Genomic DNA, 25,598 nt, shown 5'->3' with positions numbered 1-25,598 from the left:
TTATAATATTAAAGCATCTTATATTTAATCTGCAATAATATAGGAAACCATACATTATAAACCATTTTTGTTTAGTAAGYAGCTTCCCCTTTTTCTCATTCTATCACAGAATAGCTTTTGTTAATCAGCTGCCAATGCAAGTGCCTTTTGGTTTGCATAATCTCAGTGATCTCCTTGAAAATAATTAAAGTATGAGAAATTAATTCTCTGGCTAGAGACTTCTGTCTAYGGTTTTCTTAAATCACTTTTGGTGTATCAATCCAAATGTAGCAGAAACTACATAATTTTTAATGAGAAGTCCTGGAGGAGATGGGATCTCTTTTTATTTTCAAAATTGCAATTGACTYGGAACATCTGCATGTTATTCTGCTCTTAATTAGCTTTCTCTAGTGTTTCTCTTCTGACTTCGGTGTAATAACTCCACCACATGACCAATGAAACAAAAGAGCATGGAGAGGGAACAGAAAAAACTTGATTTCTCTCAGGTTGAAATTMTTTCAGGACCCTATGGAATCATTGCCTACATTTATCACGATTTGGCTGTGCGTATTTTTTTCTCCATTTTTCAAGGCTCTCCCTGGAAAAAAAAATTCACTTTTAAACTGGTTTGTCACTCCACTGGATTCCTAATTCAGCTTTCAGGAATCCAGTTGGAATCAGTCTCAATTGTTCTCAAAGCTCATGAAAAAATATCCAATTCTTTTTGTATGAATCATGCCTGTCTGTACATATGCTTTTATATTGCAGTGCAACTCAAGAAACACAACAATGTAAGCAGGGGGTTGGTTTCTATACCTATTTTTATTCTCTCCCTTGRCATGCTCTTTTTTTAAAAGTAGTATTTTTATATAGTCTGAAAAAGATACAATACCTACTACCTAAGGAGAAACTGACATTAAAAGCCAAATGAAAAAAATGTCTGAAAAGGACATTTTCTAATGGTCAGAATGCATTAYTAAATTAAAACTGTGCTTCCTGGTTCATCTTCTAGCTTAGGTTTGCTGTCTGTGAAACTGGTTTGAATTTTTAAAAATTAATTTGTTCCTGTTGTATCTACACAGAAGTGATTTTTCATTATTATTTTTTTTAAAAAATCCGTGTTTTTGGTGAGAAAGAAATCCCTGAAGCTGTGAAATCAAGCAATGAAGTAGGAGATGCATCAAACACCCATCTCCCATTATGAATTTCCTTGTGACACACTAATTAGGTGACTCACTAGCTGAGTTCCTGAGTTTGGTTGAAACAGTAGCAGTAAACAGAGGAGACCCAGTATTAGACAATTGTTTTTATCTGACTTAATTCTGTGTGGAAGCAAAGACATTAATACTATGTACACAATGCTGGCCAATCCTAACATCAAGTTTTGCTTGCTGGTGGCAATTTTCAGCCTTTGTAACGTCCAACAAAAATGAACTYATGCCATAGAGATTATGGAAAGTGTCTCCCTCCCCCTAGGAATACCTGGCAAATTCGAAAGCCTACTAAAATCTGTGGACACTTCAAACCTCTAGAAAATAATAATGCTTCAGACAACATCTTGGTGTTACCCAAAGCAGAGAACAAAACAAATCCAGATAAACACATTAGAAGTGGCAAAAAGGGAATCTATCTTCTTCCCCAGAAACTGCTGCCAGGAGCCTAAGTGACCCTTGGAAAGTTCACCTAGACACTGGTGAGCTTTTCTGAAGTTCAAAACATCACCTAGTTTTCACTCAGAAAATATATCTTCAAAAATGCAYACTTTCATGAGCAAGGGAGTGCTGCCAGAGAAGGAAATCCCTTTTGTGTTCTTGAGAACTACTAACTTCATCAGTAAGACCTGATGAGTTCTTTAAAGCATTAATTTTTAGATTCCCCAAACAAATATTTTTCTACCAATCCATAGTAACCAATCCATTGCAGTCACCTTCACTGTTTTATCAGTGGTGGGATTCAAGGGGACTCATGGCAGGAATCCACACAAATCATGACACAACTACAGAGGACTTACAGAAAGGCAGAGGGTTGCTCTCATGCCCATTACTCACACAAGAAGAGAGATTCACCCACCTGGTAAATTGCCGACTTTCCTCATGTACTTCCATTTCTGTGCTTTTAAATTCATTCAGTTCTTTCCGTATTGCTGCCTAATAAACAATAATGATATATGTTACCATAAGAAATATGAATTTTAAGGAAAATACAGAGTCTGAAAGAAATGTGGGCCTACACTTGTAGGTTCCTTACACTTCCCATTTCCAGTTTCCCTCGCTGTAATCCACAGCTCTCACACATTTCTGATCATCAACATGAATGACTTTACAATTACAGCTGTTTGAAGCACTCATCCACTACAAAGAAATGCAAAGCATTAAGCACCARAAGTAAATCAAGAAACACCAAATCCACTGAATCAAGCCCCCACTTGGGGGGCACTTTTACAGACAAAAATGGGCAAGGGATTGGATTACCCTGACAATCACTTGCTGAGCAGGCAGACAGGAGGGGATTCTAAMTCCAGGCACAGCCCCTGAGAAGCTGGTGAGTCATTCTGCCTGCACAGGCACTGTGCACACAGCAGGTGCCTTGYATCTCCCCTCTGGAGATAGGACTTCAGGAATGCCACATGAACAGTATTTTTWAAAAAGTGGAATTAGTCACTTGTTTTGATTAGTTTTATGTAAAATTAATTATGGACATTTCAGGCTTGGGTTTTCAGTTGGCAGACACTAAGGAAGAGCAGAAATTCGAAATACTTTGTAAATGCCTTGTTTCTTACATTAAGAGACTGATAGGCAATTTACTTCATCAAGTAATAAATATAATTTTGGAAATATTCTAATATATAATACAAGGGGTTTTGTTTCTATACCACACACCTTCTTACCTTCACTGTTAAAAGAAATGACAGTTTATTCTTACTCATTCTTTCCTTTCACCATTTTAAATAAAGACAGCGTAATTTCATTAATCTCTAAAGAAATGTCATCCAGTGTGCATGCCTTTCAGTGCAGAACAGACAGGCAGCATGATAAAATTACAGCATCACCAGACTGCAGTCTTATAAATGAGAAACTTCATTTTAAGGAGGGGTGGTCATGTTTAGCCACAACAGCATGCTTACACGAGGCTGCTGTAGAGCTGGGAAAGAGACAGTGATTTCTGAACACCAAATTAGCAACAAAGACAGCAGAAGTCCAGCTCTGTAATATAGTTGCAGCATAATTTTCTGCTCCCACTGGAATTAGAAGAATGATTTCTCTGGGAAAAAAAACAGGACAAGTTTCCAGGCAACCCCAAGTCTGCCTTTCTTTCAACAAACTTGGGGCTCACAGAACCAGCCTTGGACACCTGCTAATAACAAAATGAATTGAAACTAGAAACTACTACCCTGAAGTAGGTAGGAAATGTCATTGTTTTTTATAGCGCAGTTTACACTGGACCTCTGTCAAAGTGGAAGGTGCTGGGTCCTCTAGTTCCCCACAGACAATTGGAGGACTAGATAGTGCTCACCATCTCCCACAAATAACATCTACAAACACATCTGACTCTGTTTTTAACCATTTTACCTTGACTTGATATTATTTTCAGATGAGCTGGAARTTTCTTAATACTAATATTAAAATACCAGCTGAAATAAAATCAGTGTTGCACCATCCTTAGCTAAAAGAGAGTGGGTTCTTGCACATACTACTTTTCATGTCAAGTACATTTCACAGGACTTCCATAAAGTCGGTTCARGCCCAGTGCCTCAAGCGCCAGCTCTCTTAGCTACATAAATCCTACAGCTTTCCTTTTATGAAGTAATATAGGAGGGAAATGGAAGATTATTTTATGGTAATCTTTGATGTGTTTTTTGAATGAGAATTACAGGTTCATTTGTCTCATCCTTTGTAGTTGGGCAGCAGAGYTGTATTAGCATGTCAGAGGCAAACGTCCCAAGAAGGTGCATTGCATGCACATGGTCAATTCCTGTATTGGGATTGTGGCCAAGAACTCTGAGGAAGATAGAGCAGTTTTTACCTTTTTTCACTCAAACGAGAAGCAAAAGTAACTCTTAGTAGCAGTGATGCAGGCTTCTGCCTGCAAACCCCTGCCTGAATTCCCACAGATCAGAGTCACCTWTGGTAAACATTTATCTGGGTTAGCAAGGATTTAAAAATTAGAAAAAAAATTAGAAACTCTGGCCTGGACTGTCATAATGGAGGTGGAAAATATGGTCTTAATAGGCACCTGAGTGGGTTTGCTTAGCTGCAAGCAGTAGTTGCACAGTAGTGCCCTGACAATCTTGCTGTCTCCAGCACGTCATTTGTGATGCTGGCATCAAGAGAATGTAAACCAGAGGAAAGCTCCCCAAAAGTGACAGATGAAAGCATTTTCTTATAATCCACATTTGCCCCTTGCCTTATCTGCAGGAGTTAACCTGGCCCAAGGCTTGTCAGCACGACGGTCGTAATCCGGAGATTCCGTGACCTCCACGTACTCGTTAAATCGAAGGATTCTTCTCGCTTGAAGTTCAGCCACTGTAGGCCTCAGACTGAGCTGTAAGCGGGAGGCAGAAAATAGTATGCTTAATAAGATGAAATAAAATAAAAGAGGAGGGTATGATGTAATCTCCAGAGAACTTTAATGGTATTTCTAAATAGGGTCACTTTCAGGTGTCTAAAAAAAGGCACCATCCTGGGAGTGCTGCACAGGAATGGGGAGGCAGCATAACCTGATTTCTTCAATTATAAAAATAGTCTTTTTTCGGGCAGGTCACAGAGAATCATGACAGTTATCCCTGGAATATTAATTGTGACTTTGCAACTGTCACTGCATTTAACCCACTAGGCCATCTGCATTAATGATTATACAGTGTTAAAACTATAATACCAAAAATAAGTGAGATTCGGAAATATCTGCCTAAAACAAATCCCTGGTTTTGACCATCTAGGGGTCATTATGATGCCAAATTGTTTCAGTCAACTCAAACAATATTCACTGTAATTAACTAAAGACAATCATATTAAGGGAAACGCCTTTTTGCAGAGAAGGGCAGACCAGGGATACTTATTAAAACTTTCCCCATGCTCTCCCAGAACAGATCCATAACTGCTCCRTTTCCAGGGACAATGAGCATGATCCCACCTGCAGAAGCTAAGACCACWGATGTGGTTAGAAGAGCAGTGAAGGGATTTCATAGAGCTCACATTGTTTTGCTGCCCTCTCTGCTGCTCTAGGGAAGAGTGGATCTACAGGTGTGGCAGCCCTTGATCGTACATGACAGGGGTGATCAGGTCATACTACAGAGGAAACATGTCACTGATGTCCCCTGCTTGCACACACAAATATGGCCAGACTCAGTATGCTACTCCAGGTATGGGGAGCTGGACAGGATGGAGTTTCCCCCAACATGGAGTAGGCTTGTACTGCTTTTTAAACAGATTTCTAATCTGGGAGAATGACTGATGGACATTTGCAGCAATGTCTATACACTGATTCTTATATTCTCATAAAACATAATTCTATGTACAAAAATACACAATACAGAAAAGCACATCATCACCTTTCTACTGAGTCTACGTTTTATTTCTCTTTTGGCTTCCTGTTCCTCTTCTTCATTCTTCTCTGTTTTCAGAAGAGATAAAAAGGAGTGAATATTTAAGTATCATAACTGCACATACTGTATTTCTCTTGGTTGAAAGCTTCAGAACTCCRAGTCCTGGCTCATGTTTCCTCATATTTCTGGATGATGCCGCATGTGTTGTCTGCTTTTTTGGCTTTTGTATGTTCTCATTCTTTTCCCTATCCGCATTTCCCCTGATTCTGTAGACATCTCAAGTCAACTGTGGGTCACGAGCACAGCAAAGAGAAGGTGCCTGTCATTTCCTTTCTGTGTACCAGCAAACAAGTACCCTGGAAGAGTTGCCTGATATTTTAATTAGTTATTCTAACATTAAAATCACTGATGCTTCTACTTCCAACATGCCATCTATTGATTTTAGAATAAGAGTGTCATTTATAAATGCCAAGCGAAGTTTGCTCTGAGTATTTGAATCACCCAAGTGTGCTACAGCTACAGTGTTCTACTGCTACAGGACACGAGTCAGTGACATTTGTTTCACTGTCATTTGTTAGTGCAGATTTGGTTTATTATTTATTTTTTTTTCTGGTCTTATAGTGGGGGCAGTATGATCAAGCTCTCAAGCCCTCTTGGTTAAGGGCCGCTGGCTGGATGAAATGAATGAGTACAGCAGAAAATTACATGTGCATTTTTTAATATATTTGGGCATGTGAATGAAACCATTTGCTTTTAACGAATTTTGTTCTAACCAAACTTGATTTCTTGAGTGCCAGTGAGAAGCACACTTACAAAACATGTTCTTGTGGGCTCAGCATGTTTTTTAATTGATGCACAGTTTGAAGAACAGTATTTGCCCTTTCAGTCCACCTGTGATGATTATATGCAAAGTTTTGTGGCTGAAATATCCCACCTAGGGAAATCTATAAAATTCTGAACCTGTTTTATTCATGGCTGGGGACTGCAGACTCCGCATTACAGTTCAAGGCTAACTATAAATTTAAGGGAATTAATTTGTTCTGGATACAGTCTGTATGGATAAAAAAGAAGTTTTACATCCTGGTATAGTTCTATTTGCCCTGTTTCTTACAGGCAGCCTGCTGTGTTTGTACAGGTGACCGGCCACAGAAGATTTCCTGTATCATATCTTACACACTGGAGACCATGCTGCAACAGGACACCTTATGGTACTTGCAGATATCCTTTGCTTACTCAAATGYTTTCAAGTAAGAAGACTATTAGGGAAAGGAGGACAAATTATAAAAATGAAAAGGAAGAAAGACACAGTAGGAAAAACACCATGCCTGCCCAAGATCAGTTCTCTGAAAAGACCCCAACACCATTATCAGGTTTCCAAGAGCAAGGTGCAATCACACAGGCTTGCTGCCAGGATTAGGCTGGATCTCATATTGATGGTRATGTTACTGAGTTACTGAAACATGGATGTAATTTATAGTTTATTAATTGCTTTTCTCTTAAATGGAAAAGAAATGGATAGCCTGTTTCCACAGAGGAACTGTAAACAGACTCAAATGGAAGAATGGAGAGTTATAGGTTAATCTACATTTTAATTTTTRAAATTCATGTATCTATCAATAAATGAGCTGTGACTTAAAGGACTTTTAAATTTAAAGGATAACTCCTCTTATAATATCTTCACCTAAACAAATCAAAAGGTCTCTAGCTGTTTTAGGACAGAGAAATCATCTGTAGGCATTTAAACACCCTGTCTTTGCAATCAACAGACACAGTAGCTGAGGTAATTAAACACAAACTATTACTTTGGGGTTCCATTCACCGGGGAATCATCTGACATAAAAAATTTTATCCCTTTATGAATGGAATTGCGTAAGTCCTACCTCAGATGCTCTCCAGAGCAGACATAGCAGGAAAAAACAGCTGAATATACACATTACTCTACTGCCCTTTTCTTAATTTAGTTTGTAAAATATGCTGTACATTATTCGTATAGTGATACTTCTTTGCTATCAAAACCATGTCTCCTAAGAAGCAGCAATAAGATGCTTCATTGAAGAAACCGGCCCCTGCAGTTTAATGTGTTTTAGGGAAGAACTGCCAACAGCACGGCCACCTGAAATACTGTTTCTGTGTATTTTGGGGGAGGATAAAATACCTTAAAAAAACTTACTCTAGACATTTAGGAAGGTTGAAGGTTAGCTGCCTATCCCAAGCTGTGAAGCCATGTCCCTGTGGGTAGTAGATGACCGCACACTGGGATGACTGGCCAAGAGAAAAACTCCCAAAAAGGGTAATCATATTAGCGACCAGGMAGAGGGTCCAGGCACCCCTTGGAGCAGGCCATCTTTTAGAGGACAATACCAACAGGAGACATCAGGAGCTTCCTCAAATCCTGGGCAAAGCAGGAGGGGATCAAACCCATGGGGAACAGTGTGTCTTCTGTGTGAGAGGTCAGGGGACAGGATGTGCTTTATACATTCAAGTTGGTTTACTTCTAGGAATAAAACTCAAGAGCTAAAGGAAATGGACTGAAATGTGGTAGCTGCTGCTAATATACTGAGTTTGCTGTTTGGCACACGGGCTCCTGTCCTTGGCACTGACTTGTACCTAAAGCACCAATTTCCCACTTCCAGACTGCTGGGCAGGAGCCTGCTTTAAGCCTGGTGCTACAGAAACACTGCCCGGATACAAATTCTTATGAACAGGCAAAACTACAGTGTCTTTTTGGTCTTTTAAGGTAAAAGTTTTGAAAGTTGCTGTAGGGAGTTAAGATTTGCAGTGCTAAAAATAATGGATTTGGTGCTCCTGGTTCCTGTAGGTGTTGTGGAAAATTCCAGCCAGAGGGCCAAGATTTGGCTGCAAGTATGAAGTGACTCACTTGGCCAAACAGGAACAGGTTAATGCACAGGAACACACTTATGACTCCTTTCCACCTTAAAAGCAGATCTAATCTGTGTGATGTGGAGAGAGAAAATATAAACACAGCGTTCTCAGCTGCAAGTCCCCTCCTCAGATGTCCTGCTGCTGCCCTGCTGGCAAAGGACCAGCCCAGAAAGAGCCCTTTGCTTGCAGAAGTCTCTGATTAGATCCCAGCAAAACGATGGCTTCCCTCCTTCCCTGCCTGCAGTTCCTAGGAGGTCAAACTGTGATTTGTCTCCTAACTGAAACAGTTTTGTTTAACATTACTTATTGTGGCTGTCAAGTTAAATAAACCACCAGTCAAAACCAAACAAGCAGCTTCCCTGGCATCTATATATTATTGCTCCTGCAACTTTTACCCTATTAAATCTGGTCACCTTCTGTTCCGTGGGACATTTGTTTTGCAGCAGAAGGGGGAAAAAGAAGAGACAAATTGTCCTGCCTGAGGACTGCTCCGTTCTTGACCAAAAAGTACTCCTGGAGCATAAAACCAAACTTTCCATTGTGTCCCTATGGGATTAGCTATGTTTAGACTTCTCTGTGGGCTTGCTAAGGAAAGAGAAAGAAAAGACAAACAAAGCACTTGCTTCTCACAGTGTTCTGAAATGCACAAAGCTGTTTCTTTTTCTTGGTTTTACAGGCAAAGATAACCATTAATATTCCTTAACAAGCATGGAGAGCTAAACCCCTCATTCTACAAAGCCATTACTGGCAGGCATGCAGSTGCATTGTACAAGAAGTTCACTGTCCCTTACAAATACAGGAAAAAAATACAGTTATCCTAATCTGAAATTCCTGGAAGACCAAAAAGTTTCTTTGCCATAATGAAATACTATAAATACTGTTGGTTCAAAGCCAGTACACAAGAAGCCTGCCTTTATAAAAAACACAGGGCTTTATGTATTACTTCAAGTGGACTCTTGAGTTATCGGAACTTTGTTTTAGTATGGGAAGTCTCAGAAATCTGAACAGTTTTATCCAAACAGTTTTTATACAAAKCCGCCTGCAATGTCTCGCGATCATACTTGGAAACAGGATTTTCAGTAACTGGTTTATCTGGAAACATCATCAAAACAAAGCTTCTTGCAAAACAGACTTCCTCACTAACTGGAAATACAAAAAAAGAAAAAAATACGGATTTTTTTCTGAACCTCTTAGAAGGTTTGGGCTGAACTTAACCCTGAAGTAAACATTTGGACCTTTACCACTTAATGTAACCTCAAAGCCTGATAAATATTACACAAAGCAATACATCCCCTTAGCTGCAGTTTACATACATGCAATAACTCCTTCTCCCCATCCACTGCTTAAAAAACAGGAGGAAGGAAACTTTATGAAAGAAATCCCAACTTACTCACAAAAGCTGACTACACCAACAAAGGCATTTAAGACATGTAAACATTTTCAAATGATCCACAGGAAGGGACTGCAATAATTTTGATGTAAAATATGAGYGTGTTAGGGCTTAGAGAGACCTTGCACCTTGAAAGGACTCTGACTCAGATTGTCATCACAAACCCTGGCTTGCTTTCATTTTTACAGATCACTTTCAACATGAAATATTTTACATCTCAGTGATGAGCAAAAAGCAGTTTTGGATTCTCCTTGTGCTTGCCAGGGTCTCTCTCTTTTCTGTGATTTACAATTCTGCTTCCCAGCCTTTATTTTTCGCTCTCCCTGGCCTCTTTAAGACACCCCCCAACAGCAGCAGGGGAGGATGGCAGGAGGCACAGAGTGCAAAGCCTGGTGTGCTGCCAAAAGTTTAAAGTAAACAAGCTGAAACAGGAGAGGAAATCTATTAACTGCTTTCCAGTCTTGAGCTACTTACTGCAAAATCAGTGAATGGAATAAACACTGGCAAAAGGGATATTCAATACATTGCATGTTTGCTGCTGGGTTAGTTACCTTGAGATAAGCAAGAGAGAAAGGGMAATAAAGGAGCCCAGACTGTGCTCCCAGCTCAGTGGCCATATTGTGGCCCACCAAAGATGTTTTGGAATTACCCTTCTCATRCAGTCCAGCATGAGCAGTTGGTCATATGTAAAAAAAAAGTTCTTATTTCAAATTTTATCTCTGTTTATCTGTGTAATCTATAGGTTCAGAAATTACAGATATACGGAGTCTATTCACATCACGTACTGGACAGGARTCCCCTGATCCCTCTCCTGTGCAAGTATGAATGGTAACTTCAGTTTTCAGTAAGACATGGCACTATTTGGCATTTGAGAGCTCGGACAACAGCAATAAGATTTTATTAGCATTTTATTAGCAGAATGGTTGCCTGAAAGCAAATAATTGCCCTCTCCCTGATTTGCTGGCCTGAGCAAGTGACAGAGTCATCAGTCCATGGATGCTGTCAGGTAAACAGCCCATTTTCTTTYCTTCCCTTCCCACTGGCATGCTACACACCAGGGTTGACACCAGGGTTGCACATATGAGCTCCAACTTTCTGAACAATTGCTGGAAATAACAGCATTATACCAACCCTTTCATCAGGTGTGAGAAGTTCTCATGCCTTCGGAGTTTTTTTGTTTGTTGCTCGTCTGATTTTGATTTATTGCTATAAAGTGCCTTTTCTTCATCTATTTCCTCTCCTCAGCCATCAAGTACCAGCTACCTGTGCAAGATGAACACCGGGCTAGATGGAGCTGGGCATGGCAACTGTTACACTGTGTTTTTAGGGAACATCTGTGTTATGTAAAGATTCACAACGGAAGACAAAACAATGCCTGAAGAGTTTGCCAGCCAAAGAACAAAAGCTACATAAGGAAATGGCAGAATAAGTATRAAGGGTGAACACCCAATGTACTTCATTCCTCTGTGCTTCACTATTTGAATTACACTTTTTTTTTCATCAGGGATATGAGGAAGGATTTAATCAATGGGAAGATGTGCAGTGAGAATCTCATGCAGGTTTCAGTACAGAAGACATTTATGTCAGAAGTGAATATGAAGGCCCAGCATGCTGAAGTAGTTGGCATATACCTATTGACTTTCTGCTGAATACTTTGCCTTTCCTCTTCCCACTCCTCCTTCCAACCTCTGCCCTCCTATGCCACCTTCATGTCCTACTGATATTCCCTCCTCCTCCTAAAAATGAGGTGGAAKTTTAACCAGCCTGAACTACTTCTAAAAGGTATCCACACAATTCTTGATCTTTGGTACCAGCTTCAGGAAGTGGGATTGTGACAAGCAAAATTTGGCATATTGGATATATGCAATTTTCAAAGCTACAGTTACAGGTTAGTGTATAAACCAAGTGTTCACATATTATTTTAATTTCTCTCCAATTATGGTTCTAATACTAGAGCAACAATGATGGGCTTCCATTTGAATCCAACATATACTCCCTTTCTAAGTAAATACAGTATGAAACCTGAATGAAATACTTACGCTTCAGAATATTTCTTTGCTCTAGCTCTTCAGTTGTGGGCCTCTGGCTAAGTCTCCTGTGAGAACAAAGCGACTGATTTAAAACCAGATCTAAATGACACATTAGGATTTGTAACACAGCTTCAAAGGTCTAATTTCCAGAGGTCATTTCCAGGCAGTTACAGTAAGTGCTCATGTAACCAAGGTGAACACTTGTTTTAAAAGATGTAGTGTTGCCATTTAAACCCATGAATAACTGATACTTGAATAATATGACTGAAGTTTCACCAGCAAATTTAAAGTCCTCACAGGTATAATTTTATGAAAGAATTCATAAACCTTTTCAGTTCTCAAGCACCATCATTATAATCAGTTGTGCAATTGTTAGATAACTGTCAGATATTTTGAATGAATTTTGGTATTTTTGATATTTTGAAGTCTTACTTTAAGTTTTTTAAAAAAAAAAAAAAGCCAAAAACAACAAAACCCCTAAGTTGTTCATTTCTCACTAATTTGCATGCACAATACAATTGGGAGCTTTAACTGAAAATTTTATTTAGTCAGCTATATGTAACAACTGCCATTACAAAAAAACTGCAAACAGAGATATTAATTTTATGATTTGTATAGTGGAGGGTGTGGTTGATGTTGTCTCTGTGTTTACTAAACAAGTCCACTTGTTCACTTGAGAAAAATTTCAGCAGTAAAACTTATTTTGCAGATGTGTTCAAGATAGTTGTTATACTTTGTACTGGAGCAGCACTAACTGGAATACCCTGTATCTGGAAAACTCCAACAAACACAGGACATCCTCCAAATCTGGACAACATTCCTGAGCTAAACAGAAACAAGGAGAGGTCTAGCAAAATACAGACATGCTGTAGTCTATGCTCAGAGACCACGATAAAAAATAAACATGAGGATCTGGAAAAAAAAACTGTAAAAGGCAAGTGAATTTTTTTATGCAATGCTCTCAAGTCCAGATAGAGAAAGTAACATACATCCCATAGCAGTTTAACAGCTTGAGAAAGATGTGCCTTAGAGGTGGGCACAGTTAAACACTAAATACTGACTGGCAAAGTCAACGTCCTTCAATTTCTTTTGCTAGACCAGCACATGAATAATGAAGGAATTGGAGAGCCAGAGGAGGAGGGGGATGGTCAGAAGGGAAAAACATGCACAGGCATGCTCTGTGTGTCAGGAACTACCACTCTGTCCGAGATGGGTATGCAAAGGGAAGTTCTGCTAACAAATCTGAGAAAGAACCTGAACCATGGCACTGATTATTGTGGACTCGTTCTTACCCTCTTCCTCTTCTTTCCTTTTTTTTAAGCCAAAGTAACCAAAACGCCAAAAGCTCTCAGATTTTGTTTCTTGCAGAACAAAAAATGTATTGAGAATTCAAAGTTTTGAGAGAAATAAAAACACCATTTTCTAGACACCTGTACCACAAAGATCCTGCAGCGCATTTTGGGCTGCATTTAAAATAAGAATCAGTGTTCTCAATTCTCTTCCTCCACCCAGTGAAACCACATTTACCCTGTGACTGATACCTCACGAGCTTCGTTCCAATCTGATGTCTGATTTCCTGCCTCTCCTCTTCGGATGTGCGCTGCAAGATGTTTTTGTCTTCCAACTCTTTCTTAGATGGTCTGTTGCCAAGTTTGATAGCAAGAGTATCCCTACGACGAATTTTACTTGCCAAAGAGCCTGAGGAAAGGAGTAGGGTGGATTTAGTTCATTCATGCTCAGGTTACAGACACAARCTCTGAGTAAGAACTTTAATACCTCCCCAAAGCAACCTTGTTCCCACATGCAGGAGAAGAATTTTAATTAACATCAAAAGAAAAATTTTAGCTCAGTTCATGAAAATAAAAAGCTAAAAGGCTTGGAGGAAAAAAAACATCAGCCAAATTGATACAAACATCACTTGTCAGCTGTGAAGTGATAGGATAAAAATGACAAATCTACACTAAAATGTCTTTGAAGTCTAATACATTACAGGTTGGCTTATTTATCTACTTAATATATTTAGCAACCTGCTGTTCTTCTTCAGCTTTAAATGATTTAGTCTCATTCTATCATCATTTCCCCCATTCTTTCAAAGTTTTTTTTATCAATTACACTTACTTATTTCATAGTGCTTTCCATCTCTAAGCCATTTGTAAATTAAAACAAAAAATAGAGCTTAGGAAAGTGCTCTGAGTGCTTGTAAAGTAACCTAGGCAGGAACCCCCAGACACTGAAGCAATCTGTTCTCCATAAAACTGACACAGCAGGGACAAGGGTCTTGCAGCTTGGCCACCATTAGCTTCAGCCAGCTGTGGAGGCAAGGGTATTTTTCAGGGCCTTTATAGTATTTCTCTTGTTCTTGACATTCTGACCAAGGCTGGCCTAGGCTGGCAGATTTTCACTGTGTAAAGCAGTTTGGTAAGACCACAGGATCCCAGCTCACTTCTCACAAGACACCGTGCTGCTGTGTGAATACATAAATTTTTGGTTTCTACCACTTTGGTTGTATTCAAACCCAAGACAAAACTGCAGACGACTTCTTGAAACCTCTTGAGCTGACACTTCACCCTCTTCTGCACCAGTGGTCAAGATTAAAAACAACATGTTTGTTTTCCCTTATCCCAMTTTGGTACACTGGGCCTTGGTGCTCAGGTCTTCATTGCTGAGCACAATGAAGCACCGCCTCCAGAAAGCTGTGAGCAAGGCTCTCAATCAGTTTGATGCTGATTTCACACTGACATAAGGCCACTGTGGAGGAAGCAGAGGGAGGGCWGCCCTCCCTCCTGCTCCTGACAGCCTGCTGCTGCCACCTTCTTTGCCCAGGCAAAGGAACAGCCTTTGGGTGAGCTGGATCGGGAAACCACGAATTCTATTGAAAATCAGCTCAACAGCAGCTGCCACTGCAAAAATAAACATGAACTCTAGCCTAAGGAAAGAACAGCTGGGAGCACAGATTAGGCAGAGGAGGGGCAGGACAACCCCTTCAGCACAGCAGGGCTTCTGCATAATTAGGGTGATGATAGAGTCATGACCCCAGATGAAATTTCAAAGCTCTAAAACTTAGATGTCATCTACTGTGATCTGCTGTGTCTGCTAAGGTTGCTCCAATGCTTAAAACATCCTGATCAAAGAGGAACAAATGASTTTCAGACAGTGAAGGTGCTGACTGATGGGCTTCCTCTGTCATCCACCACACCTGTAACTCCCACCAGGAACTCATGACATGGGCAAGCCAAATCAGTGGCTTGTGATGCCCTAACATAGAGGCTTTGCTCCTCATGTCCCTCTGAACCTGTTCCTCCCACCTCCACTCTCATCCGTGCAGTGCTTGATCTATTCTCATGCAGGCACAGGCCCCAGCAGGTTTCTGATCACAATTGCCAGTAGTGACAAAATACCAACCCCCCTAAAACCATTCCCTGCAGCCATTCCTCTCTTTGCCTCGCACTAGCCCGGGTCAGGAGTGCTCACACAACGCAATCTGTGAAAGGCAGCCTGCAGCTTCTGGTGCTTACTTTCAGCACTTGCATTCTCATCATCGTCATCATCGTCATCATCGGTGTACAGGATGGGCCCATCCGAGTCYGAGTCACTGCCATGGCTCTCCCTGCTACTTTCACTCTCAGGAGCAGCAGCAGAGTCAGAAGCCTCCTCCACCGGTTCAGAGAATGCCTGACCTGGAGCCTCCCCTTCTTGGTCTTCTTTGGTAGCCAAGCTGTTTATTCAAGAGCAGAYAGGGTGACACATTAATGCAAGCAGAACAGAACACAAATGAGAGGCAGATTGAATAAGCAAGTATGAAAATGAAAGTTCTGTAAATTAAATTAATTCCTTTCTAAAAAAACATTTATAAAACACATATGCAGATATGTATATGTATCTGTGTATGTGTGTTAGAAAAAAGGATGCAAACAATCTGGAATGATGTGCAGTAAAGACTGCATTAAGACAACTCATAACTGTTTTTTATTTCTTGTGGGGTGGGACGAAGAGAGAAAACAGTTCATAAAGTTGGGGTGAAAGGAGCAAGCTGGAGAGCAGATGGGAGTGCAAAGTATCCTGTTCTGGAAGCCTAACCCTATCTATTGTAAACACAGTTTCACTGCAGTTGAGTTCAAAATGTCCATGCCCATCACTGAAGAATATGGGGATCAGCAGCAGACTGCCCTTTGTCTTGGGAAAATCTTTATGTAAAGGAAGGATAGAATAGCAGGAGACGCAGCACTGGAATGTAGTGCTGGCAACAGATGTACCGGCACGAATTTAAAGGAAGATCCCTAGGCTACTGGCATCTAGACTAAACCCTCTTGGATTTATATAAAAGATGCTGCTTTTGTGGCAGGGAAAAGACAAGTGAATAGGCCAGTTTCATTTTCCTGCCAACTGTTTTGCTTAAAAAAAGTAATTAGGACTTTTCTCTTGACCAGTTTTTACAGTACCCAAGATTTAGACAAGTTACTAGGCAGTGACAGACCACATACCTACTAACTGGAGCCTGAAACCCTAATTTTCAAGTGTTCAMGTAAATTCAATTATTGAATTGAGAACTTTAGCAATGAGCTATTTAATGACATTTACATAAAAAAAGTAAAACCCCCTTATAATTTGGCATAATTTCTTGCTTGCCTTTACGAGAGATAAATACAAATGTCATCAGCCAYGAGCTGACCACAGTGTCAGCCACACAATGCAGTGAGAGACAGGCCACGAGCAGCGACCTTCTGGGAAAACATGAGGCACTGCAGGTGAATGGTTCAAAGGCACTATGAAGGAACAAATTGTGCTGGGCTGCAACACAAACTCTTCCCAGTCAGCAGAAGAAACAGAAGAGATCCCCACGTGCCTAAAGTGTCCCCTACGAAGGAATGCGGTTTCCTCAGCTGGGGTGTCACCGGTCCCCCAGCACAGCCATACTGTCCCTTACCTTTCTGTGTCTTCTCCACTGGCACCTGGAGCATTGTCTGGGGCTGCACTGCTCAGGCTCTCATCTGTGCCACGCTCAGTCTGGACAAGAGGCTTTGTGTCTGAGCCAGGGCTCCCTGCCCCACAGCTCTCTGACACATCGTGGGCATCTGAGGAACCATCAGGCTGGCCAGCTGCAGCAGGAAAAGGAGCTGGGAGTGGAGGTGGAGGAGGGGCAACAGCAGGAGGAGGGGGCACAACAAGCTTGCTCGAATGCTCTGTGTCCTTCATTTCCAAAATTACTACGGAAGGTTGCTCAGGCTTGGGTTTTTCTGCCTTTGCTTCTGAACTGTCGGCTGCCGCACCCGAGGGGGAGGAAGCAGCCCCATCTGGTGCTGTTCGTGGGGCTAACTGCTTCCCAGGCTTTTTCTTGCCCCTGGKAGTCCCTGATGTGCCCGATTTGCTGGAAGGCTCCTTAGAGGCTTTGAGATGAGATGATGTGGACGAAGGAGATGGCGATGAAGAAGACTTGGAGGCTGGTGTTTTTTTTGTGTGAGAGGAGGAACCAGCTAAAACAAGAAAAGAAAAGGCATTTTATGGTCTGCAAGTATGATTTTTGCATCATATTTTCTGCATGGATTGACTTGTGCCGGTTTTTAAAAACTGAAAAAACACACTTGATACTTCCACAGTCCTTTACTCAGTAAATGCTTGAGATGAGCAAATATTGCAGTTCCAATTTCCCCTTTGTGGCGGGAGACACTGAAATGATGAACACTTGCCCAAGAGCAGCAGCGAGCACCAACCTTACCAATGGGTGAGAGTTTGTTTTGAGCATCCTGCATTGGCCCATCACACCTTGCCAGGACATCATCTAAGAAGTCCACTACATATTTCAAATATGTGTAGTGTCCTAGTTAAAAAAAAAAAAAAGCTCTTTGGCAGAGAAAACTGCCTGACCTTTCCTACTACATTAATTTTTTGGTCTGATCACTGTGAAAACCCTGTGATCTTCCTTACACTTTTCAATGAACATCTGAGGACAGTTACTGAGTATCAGTCAATTACCTTTCACAATGTTATTGCAACTGGTGGCCTTCTCCTTAATGACAAACAGCACAGGAACAGCAAAACAAAGTGTACTTTCAGGTCCAGCTGGGTATGTCCATAAAAGAGCGGCTGAAACACTGATGTCACCCTGCACAGATGACCTCCAGAAGGGAGGAGGCACTGAAGGCCTCTGTACATACTGGAGGTCTTTATCTTACCAGTGAGCAAGCTGGRCAGTCTTGAAAATGTGGTGAAACCAGCTGGCCAGTGATGCTGCTGTTTAATCCTGTGATATTCACYGTACTGGAGCACAAATGCATAATGCCCAAGCTCACTAGAGATTTTGTCTAGCCTGCATGTCCATGTGCATTCCAGCCACATTTCTGATTGCTGTGCTGATCCACCCATCACCTGAGCTTCAAACTTCTGACTTTCATTTAAAAAGCAGTAAAAATGACAACCATCTAATGGCTTAGTCCTTTTCATCAAAATGCATCCAACTCAAACACTTCGATGGAGTAAAAGCTCATTAACTTCCAGAGAACAAATGAAAGTCACACAGSAGCCTTCTGCCTAAGCTTACTGAGTAAAACAGAAAGCTGTAACAGAAATCTGCTAAAAGGCCTAYTTTACTTTACTTAAAAGTATTTAAATAAAAACAAATCCCCAGCAGATTAGGAGAGAATCAAARTGCAGATACTGGCCATAAGTTCACAAAATAAAAAGTTTTCACTGTTCTCAATCTCAAAGAAGAATGAAAACTAATTCAAAAGACACATTTTGCTGTTCTCTTCTGTAGCTGAGTGTTATGGTTTATAAACATTTAGACTRCTGTGAAGCTTTCAGTACATCTGAAAAAATCCATGGAAACTCCAAGCAAATCACTATTGCTCTTTATGCTCTTAGGTGTCTGTAAAGGACACTGTCTTGAATCTATTGATACTGCACCAATCTTCCCACATCAGGTATAAACCTCTCAATTTACAATCAAAACATAATGAAGCAGAAAATTGGCACAGGCAGACGTTGATAATTTCCGTGGAAATAGATGGTGGTTCCAACCTGCATATCATTTRACAGAAATCTTACTGAGTAGGTGGATGGTGGAAAGAAAAGGCTTTGGTTCTGATCCACTTCAGTGCACGCTGGAGGTATCAAAACCAGTTAAATGCTTATATTTGAGAACTGCAGCATAATATAAATACAWGGCCACAGAATTGTGGCTGGGAAAATGTCAAGAGATGTTTCCACTGTAAAAATCCTTATAATATCCTCAGAACCTTTCTGGAACTGCAATTAGATACAGAAAACTTAAAAGATTTCTCCCACAGAAAACTCCCCTATGTGTCCACATGGGTCTAAAGTGCTGTTGCTGTTGTTGTTTTTCACTGGGCTGGCTGACAATTTTCTGTCATGTCTCTTTTTCAGTAGAAGATTTGAATTTTGATTAAACAAAAMATTTAATGGCTGTTGTTTGCCTTTTGGCATACATCCATGCCTGAATTCAAGTCCCATTCTCCCAGTTCCACTGTTCCAGTTTGGAAACCTGCTGTGTTGCCCTCAGGAGAGCYATGGCTCAGCTGTTACTCATATTCCTCTCCTCCTTCACGGGATTTGATCACTGGCTGCATCATGTATTCACTTTCGTGGGATCTGACAAACCTCTTGTATTAATACTGTTCCAAATCAGCTCTACTTATTAAGTACTGCCCCACTCTGAACAAATACAATATATTTTTAATGATGGAAGAAATTACTAGTAGAATAAGGGACGTGTAGTTATATTTTACACCTGAATGGCCTCAAGCATTGCATGACATTTCATCAAGACTACTAGAAGACAAATCTTGAACCTGAATGTATTTTAACTTAAAAAGTCAGATCCCTGACAGCTTGTTACCARCCACTGGTGTAAACATTTCTTTGTGTGATGGATTGTTTTATTTCTGAAAAGGTCATATGGTTCCTTCATCTAGGAAGAGCTGAGTCTTCCAGCTGTATGTGAAATACAAACAGCAATTTCAGGATTTTCAAAATGTTTAATCTTGTAATCATCTGATGTAGTAGGGACAGTTAATACCAAGTTAATGGATATTTTATGGCAAAGTTATTATTGTAACTCTAGAAGTCTTGCAATGTTTTCAAACAGTCCTCTTCTGTGTGCTTCAAATACAAAACGTGCCAAAATGCACAAGCTGTAAAGAGGCATACTTGCAGAGAAAAGTGGAGGGACTGGAGGGCTTTTAAAGACAGACAGAGATTGAAGACACAAGGTTTGTGTAAGTGTGTCAATACGTATATGGAGCCCATTCATCACAATGCCACTTGTGTTCAAATTATCTCTGGATGTTTTAATTTTGGTCGTTGACTAACATTGCAACCATTCTAACTCAAGATCAGTACCTTAAGAGCATCCACCTCCAATCTTWAATCTTGCATCACTTCTGAATTTTGGTTTAACAGTGTGGTGATAAGCACATGTGCTCTGTGCCTTATAATTGATGTTTTCCATTTCCAGTATGTACTTAGAATCACAGCACATAAGGGAAGCCTGGTCATTTCTAATGGTTGTAAATAATTTATTTTTCAACAAAACCAATTGCTATTCAACTGTCTTTTAAGATATCTTTATGGTTTTATCCTTAACCTCTTTTTGATCTTGTATTATTGTCAAATAAATTGGAACAGTCGACACTTCCAATAGAAAGTTACAGTAATACCAAAACAGTTTTACTTAGGGGCAATTCATTCTTGGTTTCAGAAGTCACCTTCTTCCCTGCTCACTCTTGAGCAGTTCTCTGTCTCATTTTGTTGCCAGCTTTCACACTTGAACTGGGAATTCAGTGTTGTCTCGGATGTGCTCGGTGTTGTGGGTAAGTTTGTTAAACAGCGAGGGGTCTGTGTGCTGCCTGCGGTGTTTGTGGCAGCAGAGCTCAGCAGGAGCGCTCCACAAACACCCATGGCTTGTTCTCCACTACTGCTGCCATGTCCCAAGGCACTGTCAGACCAAGCCAAGCACCCCATGCACAGGCACCCACCACAACTGCACGGCATGGGCAGTACTCACCAGCTTCCCGATTTGCACTGGCACCCGTTGGCTTGGGTGGCGGGAGAGGAGGCTGCTTAGCAGGAGCCTTTCCCTTTTTTTTAGCATGAGGTGCTTCGCTGCCCTTATGGCTGCTGGTGGTGGAGGAAGCAGCAGTGGCATTTTTTGGTGGTAGCGGAGCTTTTTTAGGTTTAGGCTTAGGCTTAGGTGGTGGTGGAGCATGGGATGCCGGTGTTTCTGGGCAGTGATCAGTGCTCTCTATGGATAAGAAAGTGAACAGAAGCCAACTGACACAGACATACACCATGTAAATTCAACAGCAAGCCCCACAACAGTGACTACTTGTGCTGCTTGAGCTCTTGGGAATCAGGAGAGACTTCATCTTCTGCCTCTTAATGAAGTATTACCTCAGAAGAAAATTACTGAACATCTCAACTGAAGACCTTCTCATGGAAAATATTTACCTGGAATGCCTCTCAGATTCATGTATTCGAGACCTCCAAGGATCAGCCTTTACATTCAGTATCCCAAATTAGAGTGCTGGCTTCAAACTAAACAAGGGAATGCTATTTACTACTCTAACAAATCTCCTCAGCTTCTTTTCAACTCTACCCACCCCAAGATCAACAGGCTAAAAACTCAGATTCATGTGAATGTGAATAAGGCCATTCTCTCAGCCACGGGCTCAAATAGCTARGTAGCTAAAATTTTCCCCTGAAGCAGCCCATTCTTCTAAGCTGCATATGGCTTGCTCTTAGMAGCTTTATTTTGGGTAACTTCCTCRGGSCATTTCTCTCTTCAGAAACAAAYGAAGCTAAATAAGATAAAATRTAATTTGGCATGGAAATGCTCTTCCCTCCTGCAAGTTCTCTGGGTATTGCCACACAACTGCACTTTCAGGAGTYGAGTTCATTAGTCAGCAGGAATTTRCTGAACTTTATCTACATTGTGCTGTGCAATAAGAGCAGCTTTGCAGRGTGAAAGAGGTAGCACTGAGGACCCAATATCCACAATCAGCATTTAAGGAGACTTGACTTTGGACTGTCTCCAGGCTAGCTCTGCAGATTGCATGACTAGTGGTGGAGGGAGTACAAGGTCCTAAGTGCACCTTTTGGCTTAGTTTCATCYAAAATAAACCTGGTTTGTGTGTAGCCAGCAAACCAAAGAAGAGTAAGTGGCGATGACCAGGAAATCAATTTCAAAATGCCAGCTGTAATGTTAATGTAGGTGAGCCATTTACAGTCAACATACAATTTTGCAACATAATCAGTATTGTTGTAAAACTTGGTATTCCCAGGTGGGAAGAGCTAAAGCTCCCAGATGGGAATCTTTATCTATTCAATTACACCAATTCYGTGCCCATTTTCAAGATTGCCTTCCCAAACCTTTCTGAAAAAGGGTGTTGTAGAAGCAAGAGCATTCCATCAGAATCCCACAGGCTTTGTTTGTGTGTTACTAAAAGCTATGACTGGGGAAGAAAGAGGGCAAGCAAAWACTGCAAAGACTTTTAAGTCTCTTATATCACTCAAGGGAAAACCATTTAATTTCTTGAAGCATGTTCCTATTAGACCCTCACTCTTAATACACATTAAGTGGACATTCTCATCTCTCTTCTTTTCTACGTAAAAGATTCCCAAGAGATAAGCAACACATTTTAATTTTAAGATTAGCAGATGAAAAACACATAATAWGTTAGACAACAAAGACATTCTTCCTCTCAGAAACAAAGCCTTTCCAACTTCTAGCTTAAGGCTTGTTAACATGAACCTAATGCATCACCTGCAGTTATGAAAAGCAACATGCACACACGTGTCTCTTCAYGAACTAAAGGGACTAACATTAACTGTCCAGTGTCTTCCTCCTTTATTTCTAGCCTATTACAGACTACCATGCTTTTGCTTAAGCTTTGGAAGAACCATGTCATAGAAACTTTTTACACCTTTCAAGTAGATCTTCTTGAGCGCAGATTCTTGTACCGTCTCTGTTTTCCACAGAAAGACTTTGTATGCATAAAGAAACATGCTTATTTGTTACATTTTAACCTTCCTCTTTTACAGCAAAAATGTCTCCCTGTGAAGTTCTACCTACCTTCATACAAAGTTGAAATGCTGATAGAATTCTGAAAAAGCAGGACATTTAAAATTTGAAGTCCAACAATAACAAACATGGCAAGAGAAGATAAGATTTTATGTTTTATATTTTGAAGTACATGATGATCAGAAATAATTGTAAGGGTAAAAAGTTCTTTGCTATACCTTTTAATTAAGGATCTATAATGCTAAAAGTTTATTTATTAATAAGAAAGAATTTAAACCTTGTTTCCTTATACACCGRTACTGTGTTTTGTTTCCAGTCATTAATAGAGAAAATGTTAAAAACAGAATGATAACCTAGGAAAAGTAATACACCATTCACCATATTCTAAAGCAATACAATCAATCTACACTAAACTATATAACTGATTAAATGATGTATATCAGAATTTATCTTCTGAATCAGGAAAAAAAGGCACAAAATAAAATGCAAGGCTAAATCTTTATTTAGTTGCAAATAAACACATCCTAGTGAAAACCAACTGATAATTTTCTATTTTTCTTTAGACAAATAACTAAAAACTATAAATGAAAACCAAAATTGGAGCAGTTTATTCATATAAAAGTTCTTGCTTGCAGTCTTSAATTGTGATTAAAACTGGCAATTTATAGAACATTTACTTTAAGAGATATGTCTTGCCATCCCTGGGATACTCCCTTTGTCTAAGACAGATCTTTTCATGCTGTTATGTCCCTCATACCAAACACTGGCAGACTCCTGCACAGCTGCATCCTGCTTGCTCAGATAGTTGCACCTCTCATCTAGGGTTGATTACATACATCCCTTGATTACATACATGCCCTTTCTTTGGCCTTTACCAGCCAAGGAACTTTCTTTTTACCCACAGCCAGGAGGAAACCTGGGGTGAAGATTATGCCTTTGACCATATCCTTCCTCCTGGCATCTTACTGGCTTTGTTGCTTTTACCTGWATTAGCTTTATGTTTTTATCTCTCTGTTGGTCTGATTTTGTCTGAAGTATGGTTTCTCRTTTACTTGAGGTAGAGATTTCCCATTCCTACCTGTCCAGTCCATTATATCAGCTTTTGACAGTGACAAGCCATGTTTTGAAGCAGATGCTTTTCATTGCTTTTCCTCTGTTGACTTCCAACAGGCTTTGTGAATGTTCACTGACTCTCCTCCCTCAAACTCCCCTCTGCTGTGATGCCAAAGCTGACAATATTTAGGCTGCCAGTATTGTGCTTTTTATCCTGGTCTGGTGTCCTCTTGTTTCCCAGTGCCTAATCATAGTGTTCTTTCTTTTACTGCAAGTCCATTGGAAAGTTTTTGTGGTTTTCTGCATCTATGTAAGATGCTCTAATAAATGTCTGATTACACAGTAACACTGTAGTAATATAAATAACTAACTGCAGCAGTGGCTTGATCTTGAACAGTGACAGGGATGGTCTGATGTCTGTAAATGGCTACAGATACAATTATGTTGTAATTGTACCTCCCTAACATGATTCTGCTTGAATGTGGACCCTTGGTCTTCATGCCTGCTCTTTCTTCTTTTCTCAGGAGGCATCTGAATGAGTTCAGACCCATCTATTTGTTCAAACCAATCCCCCAGGTACCTCAGTACCAGCTGCAACATATTTTTATTGATCTTGTTTTTCTTAATTTAGACATCTGTTCATCAAGAACTGACCTTTCAACAAAAGGTCTCCATAYACATCAGATAGGAATATCTTTTATCCACTGCTGCCTTGATGGAAATATCTACTGTAAAAGCAACTTSCCTATAAATTACTTCTAAAACAGGAAGCAAATGTTAGTATCTCATTAGGCATTTGGATCAATAATATGTTTATGTTTAGAATAAATTTTCCMAAGGCCACATTTGAAAGCTTACTTTCAAAGCAGATTTTCTTGTTCCCAGAAATTGTGACTGGGGCCAGACTCTTAACTAAGCTCTGTTCTCATGTAAACACCTAAATGATGGTCACGGTTACAAAGTACTCACTACACAACAGCTCTTACAGGGACTCATCAAATCTATCTAAAAGACTTTCAGAGAGATGCCAGTGTGCCACATGCACTGCCACATGAAAATCAGATTACTTATTTTGCAAACTAAAAGTGGGACCTTTTGCAAACTCTGGACCAAATGGACMTAGGAAAATCCTGGGCATACTTTCAGAAGCTAGGTGGTAAAATGCAAGAATTTCTTCTTYACTTTTGTGAACTTCTAAGGAACAGAAGGCCAGAGCTTTTCTACCTGAGGATTTTGTCCTACAGCACTGGTATTTTTGTTTGCACAGCTAAAGCAGTGTCATGGARCTGTCTCACAGAAAACCAGCAGTGCTGCAGCACAAATACATGATCTCCATCAACTGCAGAGCACCCTCCTCCCAGAAAATGAGCACAACTCATTGGAACAGCACTAGGTAAAATGAAAGTTGGAAATAACATATGTTGTATTTTGCAGGATGACTCCCTGCACAATGAAACTGTAAGAGTTTTGCAGATCATGAGTTTCCTTTCCAGACTATGCAGARAGCTGTGTTTTGATTAATCAAAATCCAGGAAGCTGTCAGTCAGGAACATGGGACACAGGACAAGACAAGGTGTCTTTTGTCACTGTTTTGGACTTGTTGATTGTGCTGATGCAGGTGGTCAACTCAGACAACTCCTTTCATAAACTTCAGATTTAACCAGCTCCATTTTTTTGTTCCTGCTA

The 25,598-nt window shown here is 40.3% G+C and overlaps 1 protein-coding gene across 4 annotated transcripts in view; it reads right to left on the bottom strand.

Annotated features, from left to right (window-relative positions):
* Positions 1–25,598, bottom strand: part of PHACTR2 (phosphatase and actin regulator 2) — a 131,200-nt gene that overhangs the window by 4,784 nt on the left and 100,818 nt on the right. For 3 of the 4 annotated variants that reach the window (XM_057364831.1, XM_057364828.1, XM_057364830.1), the window contains exons 5-12: positions 20,844–21,080; positions 16,749–17,295; positions 15,340–15,539; positions 13,366–13,522; positions 11,834–11,889; positions 5,528–5,589; positions 4,384–4,521; positions 2,050–2,126 (exon numbers count right to left, since the gene is read on the bottom strand). In XM_057364831.1, coding sequence (XP_057220814.1) covers positions 2,050–2,126; positions 4,384–4,521; positions 5,528–5,589; positions 11,834–11,889; positions 13,366–13,522; positions 15,340–15,539; positions 16,749–17,295; positions 20,844–21,080 — 1,474 coding nt within the window. The remainder of the gene's footprint in view (positions 1–2,049; positions 2,127–4,383; positions 4,522–5,527; positions 5,590–11,833; positions 11,890–13,365; positions 13,523–15,339; positions 15,540–16,748; positions 17,296–20,843; positions 21,081–25,598) is intronic. The other variant, XM_057364829.1, reaches the window with a different exon arrangement.

The sequence above is a fragment of the Malurus melanocephalus genome, unplaced genomic scaffold, assembly GCF_030028575.1.
Source record: "Malurus melanocephalus ecotype Western Australia unplaced genomic scaffold, MMel_1.1 scaffold_43, whole genome shotgun sequence".
Classification (NCBI taxonomy): Eukaryota; Metazoa; Chordata; class Aves; order Passeriformes; family Maluridae; genus Malurus; species Malurus melanocephalus.
The sequence above is the reverse complement of the archived record's forward strand: the minus strand, read 5'-3'. Positions and strand labels throughout refer to the sequence as shown.